The sequence below is a fragment of the Rhinolophus hipposideros genome, assembly GCF_964194185.1.
Source record: "Rhinolophus hipposideros genome assembly, chromosome: 10".
Taxonomy (NCBI): Eukaryota; Metazoa; Chordata; class Mammalia; order Chiroptera; family Rhinolophidae; genus Rhinolophus; species Rhinolophus hipposideros.
Window position 1 is genome coordinate 4660815 of NC_138056.1, and position 5096 is coordinate 4665910.

Below are 5096 nucleotides of genomic sequence, written 5' to 3' on the forward strand. Positions count from 1 at the left end.
GGAAGTCAATTCCAAGTCCTTAGCTTGGCAGGAAAAGCCACAACAGTGATACCAGTGCCCCTGCCACTCCACCCCCAAAGAGCCTCTGCTACCTGCCCATGCCTAGGCCTGTCCTACCCCTGAGACTGGTCTCCTGCTCTCTCCTCTGGCCTCCAACCACCTCCCTTCTTCCCTTTCTGAGGACCACCCATGACAAAGCCTGGAGCCATTCAGACCTGGGTTTGAATTCCAGCTCTCCCGTTTATGAGCTGTGTGGCCTGGGACAAGTTGCCTCACCTCTCTGACTTTTAGCTTCCTCCATTGAAGGGGTTAGATAACCATCTAAGGGCCAGCATGGAGTGGGTGCACCAGACCTGTGAACTCGGACAGGCCTCTGATCGGAGACTCCCGTAAAACAGACTCAGCTGATGAGAGAGAGAGAGTGAGTGACTGAGATCCCGCAGCCTCCCCGCGGAGGCAGTACCGTGGGACAAAAAGAGTCAGCTCTTAACAAAAGAAACAAAATCGCACACAGTGGGAGGCAACACATAAGCAGGTGTACCATAGTTTTATCTACTACAGTGGTCTATGTGAGCAATTGACAAGAGAACCAGTAGTAATATGTTCCTTCATAGAAATGGAGGTCACTGCTTTTGGCATTAGACAGCATCCAAACACTCCAACATTTTCCTGTGCATGCACTTCTGCATGTGAGCACTTAACTTGGTGAATACGTGCATTTTTTTATTTAGGTGGATGTATTTTTCGCCTGATACTGCTCTCGCAGCTTTATTCAAGAAACAGGCGGAAGTGCCAGGGCACCTGGGCCGCTGCTGGAGAGGCAGCAAACTGAGTGCTGAAATGGCGTGATGGTGGGCAGGTGGGATGGGGAAGTTCTGGGCGGAGGAGATCCAGACACAAAGGCAAGAGGAGCAGAGCAGGCCTGTCTGGAGAGCGGAGAGAAACCCAGTGTGGCTCTAAGAGTGAGCAGGGCATGGAGGGTGGAGAATGTTCTGGAGAGAGGGGTTCACAGGAAGGAGGGCCTGGCAGGCTCGCGAGCCTGTGGACTTTACCCAGAGGGCCACAAGGAGCCACTAACAGATATGCACTGGGAGTGCCTGGCAGTCTGGAGTGTCCGACTCCACATTGCGCGAGGAGCAGCAGGAAGTGCCAGGCAGACTGAGGGAGCCAGGCAGGAGGCGACCCCAGCCTTTCAGGAGGGAGAGATGTGCTGGGACTGGGCAGATTGTGGGGCACTCCCACCGGGCGACAGAAGCTCCCTGAAGCTGAGGGAGGCCCTCAGCCCCCCACTTGGTCCAAGCCTGCCTGCAGCCACACACCCGCAGCCACTTGCCGCACCACCTGGGGTGACCGTGGGTAACACGTGAGAACAAGCAACATCAATGCACGTGTGACACACCCAAGTGTGTGTCACTCCCCGTGTGCACAGCCTCGGAGTGCGTGCCCGGCACACAGCCGGCCGGGACTGTCCCTTACTGTCACAGCGCCCGCCCTTCTCTCAGTGGGGATGACTCCCCAGGTTGCTGTAATCACAAGTGTCTCCGTGGAGGACAACTCCTTCCGGTAGGAAGTCTTCCAGCGCATCCCTGAGGTGTGGAGGCTCATTCTCCTCTCTGGACTCAGAACTCCTGTCTCCTGGCAGCTCCAGGTCCTAAAGCCCAGCCCGGCCCTCCCCCTCCCCAAGGCCGCTTGGGAAGGGGCAGAGGTCCCCTGTGCACACCCAGGTCCTCAGTGACTACTGCACAGCTTTCCTCTCACCGTGTTTATTGGTTCCCAAGGGCAGCCACTCTCCCAGAGGAGGCCGGGCGGGCTCATATCTTGCGGGCTCCAAAGATGGGGCGGTTCATGTGCTCAGGGGAGGCCAGGAAGGCCTTGAGCTTGGGCTGGGCGCTGAGGCGAGCCACGTAGGCTGAGAGCAGGGGGAAGGAGTCCAGGCAGCCGGGGTCCAGGACCTGGTGCTTCAGCAGCAAGTCCAGAAGGTTGTAGTCCGCGAAGGAAATCTGCAGGGCAGGGGCCGGGGTGGTTTGAGTGGGGTCAGGAGAGAAGGGCTGCTGGGGCCAGAACTCTAGCTGCTCCAATGAACCAGTCATGGCCCCTACTCTGGGCCTCCTTTTGCCCATCTGAGAAATGGACCCTCAATGGGTTGGATCCAGCACTCACCTGGTCGCCCACGATAAAGGCTTGGCCCCCCTGGTTCTGGGACAGCAGGGTCTCAAAAGGCTTCAGGCGCCCTGGCAGTTCCTGGACATACTGGGCTTTGCCCTCTTCCTGTGAACCAGAATGATTCCAGGGGCGGCATGCAACGTGCCTGGCCAGATGACCTCCCTAGCCCCGCAGGCCTGAGCACCAGCCGAGGCCCCCACTCACATAGTTGTGGCGGACGAGGTGGACACAGAGCTTGCGGAGGTCCTCCAGACCGTCGTTCACCATGTCCACCAGCGCCGCCTCCCGCTGGTCTTTGCCGTATAGCCCTGGGTCAGTGGCCAGGCAATGGGTCAGGTTCTGTTCAGGCTGGTGCCATGCTAGGCTCTCCTCGCCCCAAAAAGCACACAGGTCTCAGGCCTGGGCAACCGGTCCCTGGCTTTGGAGGCTCTACTCCGTCTAACTCTGCTGCTCCCATCTCTGAGTCCAAGGAGATACACCCAGCTGAAGCCCACGCCGGCCTTCTAGGCCACACCCTAGGTGGCTGAGACTCAGGAGTTCCCTGCCCAAATGGTCCCAAGCCCCCGCCCCCAAATATGTCGGCCACAAGGATGGACCAAGCCCCTCATACATGCCTCCCTAGGCCTAAGGATGGCTGTTTGTGGGGCTGGGCAGAACTTGACTGTGTGGGTGGATATATTCATATGCGGTGCCAGACAGCATAGGGGCAGGAAAAGGACGTGACAGGCTGCAGTGGAAGCCTCTGTCCTCACTCTGGGTCCTGAAAAAGTTAGGATGTGCCTGGGCCTGGCTGTTCCCAATGCTCGTCTGCCTCCTTCCCTAGTTGTCTCATCCTCCTGGAACCCAGGGCTTTTCTGCACTACCACCCCAGGCTGGCTAATGAAAAGGCAGCCGCCTCCCTAAGCCATGTTCCTGCCACCCTTGAAACAGGGCCATAGGTCTGTCCTCTGTAAACATGGGTTTTCCAGATTCAGATGAGGCCAGAAGAGGAAGAAACGGTCAGGAGGTCCACTTGGAAGCCCCTGGCCATAGCTGCAGTGACCTCTAGCCTGCCCCAGCACACACATGGTTGCCAACGGCCTCCTGTGAGCTGTTGTCCAGGAAATAGGTGGAGTGAAGCCATTTGGCACTGTCTGGCTGGGGGCTGACCGTACTGCCCCTGCCCAAGTGGACTGGCCACCCCAGCCCCACAACCCAGAGCCCTCCTAACCCTGGCCCTGACACTTCCTCTAGGGCCATCAGACCTGCCCTTCAGCCAGGCAGGACTCTGGTGTCTGCAAGCACACCTGCTCAGGCCTGGGAACATCCTGCTGGGACCTCTCAGGTACTTTTCTGGACCGGGCGGCCTGTGACCTCAGGACTCACCAAGCGAGCGGCCCAGGTGGCGCAGGATGGCATTAGACTGGTACAGGGTGAGGTCTCCGTCCTGGAACTTGGGGAGCTGCCCGTACAGCTGGGGGGTGGCACAGCTCTGTCAGAGGTGCTGAGCTTGGCTGCCCCCCACGGTAGTTTTGTCCCCCACGGCCCAGCCCCTGACCCCACCAGACACGAGCACTCACACAGGAGGCCTTGAGAGAGCCCTGCGTCCAAGCCTCCTTGGTCACCACCTCCTCCTTCCAGGTCTGGCCCTGGTCAGCCAGCAGCATGCGCATGGCCTCACAGCGCCCTGGAGGTGGGGAGACAAGAGTATGGGGACAGGCAGAGCCCTAGCCTCACAGAACCCTGGGGAGGGGTCAGGAAGTACAAGGAAAGGACAGAGGAATAGGAACCCTAGCTTTGGGAGCCTCTGAGGGAGGTTGGACCTCAGAGGAAGAATGGAGACCATGGCCCCAAGTGTCTTGGAGAAGGGGATGGGGAGGAGGGGAGGACACCCAGCCCCACAGTGCCCCAGGAAAGAAAAGCAGAGGAAAAGGGGAAAGTCGCCTGGCCCTGCCCCCCGCAATCCCGGCCCAAGTCCAGGGAGCAGCCTGAGTGTCTGGCCTGGGCCCTCCAGAAGAAGCAGAGGTAGCACCTTGGGCAGGGAAGTAGACGATGGTGTAGGGTGGCACTAGGAGAGACAAGACAGGACGATGAAGGACTTCCGCCTGGCTGCGGGGCCAAAGGGCAGTCAGCCTTAGCGTCAGTCCCCCTAGAGAGAGGGTGGCTCAGCCTGGGCCCACTCCCTACCAGGTCCAGACTCTACTCACTGGCCGGAGGTGTACAAGTGCAGCAGGAAGCAGGAAGGAACACAGAGGCCTTATATTTACTTTTGGCCCCACCTCACCCAGGAATGTACCAAGTCACTGATCTTGGTCCCAGGCAAATCTCTTTGTGGTGGGGGCAGGGCCTGACAGACCCACCTGCTCATCTACATGGGTGTACCCTGCCTGCAGGGCAGTGTCTGTATAAGAGGCACTCACACTTGGCATTACACAGCCACTATCCCTCCTCCCTGCCATACCCAAACACACATAACTCCTCAGGGACCACAGAGGCCAGGATTGAGTACCTTGCTTAGTGCTGGTCCCCAGAGCCAGCATACAGTAGGTGCTCAATAAATGCTTGTTGCATGCATGAATGCAATTAGACATATCCATTTACACATCCTCCCTCCATGATAGTAATAATAGCAAACCCTTAGGGGCTGACTGTGTTGAGAACTTTACAAATATTACAACCCTAAGACTGTTCTGATCCTCGTCTTACAGAGGATGGAACCGAAGCACAGAAAAGTTAAGTGACTTTCCCAGGATCACACAGCTAGTAAACAGGATTTAAACCCAGATCTGGCTGGCTTCGGGGGCCTCACTTTTAACCCTCATTCTTTCTTCTGCAAGGTCTATTGTCTCCCAACTTTTTTTTTTAAATATTCATTAGGAGCTTTTACTTTTTCTTTTTCTTTTTTTAAATTTTATTGGGGAATATTGGGGAACAGTGTTTTTCTCCAGGGCCCA

General features: G+C 57.3%; 1 protein-coding gene across 1 annotated transcript; it reads right to left on the minus strand.

Annotated features, from left to right (window-relative positions):
• Window positions 1-529: 529 nt before the first annotated feature.
• On the minus strand, window positions 530-4374 carry LOC308504053 (glutathione S-transferase P-like). Its single transcript, XM_081064058.1, has 7 exons — window positions 4350-4374; window positions 4175-4210; window positions 3723-3829; window positions 3529-3616; window positions 2368-2471; window positions 2161-2268; window positions 530-2000 (listed from the first exon to the last, which is right to left on the minus strand). Coding segments are annotated over exons 1-7 (633 nt in total). The 5' UTR covers window positions 4351-4374; the 3' UTR covers window positions 530-1811.
• Window positions 4375-5096: the final 722 nt, after the last annotated feature.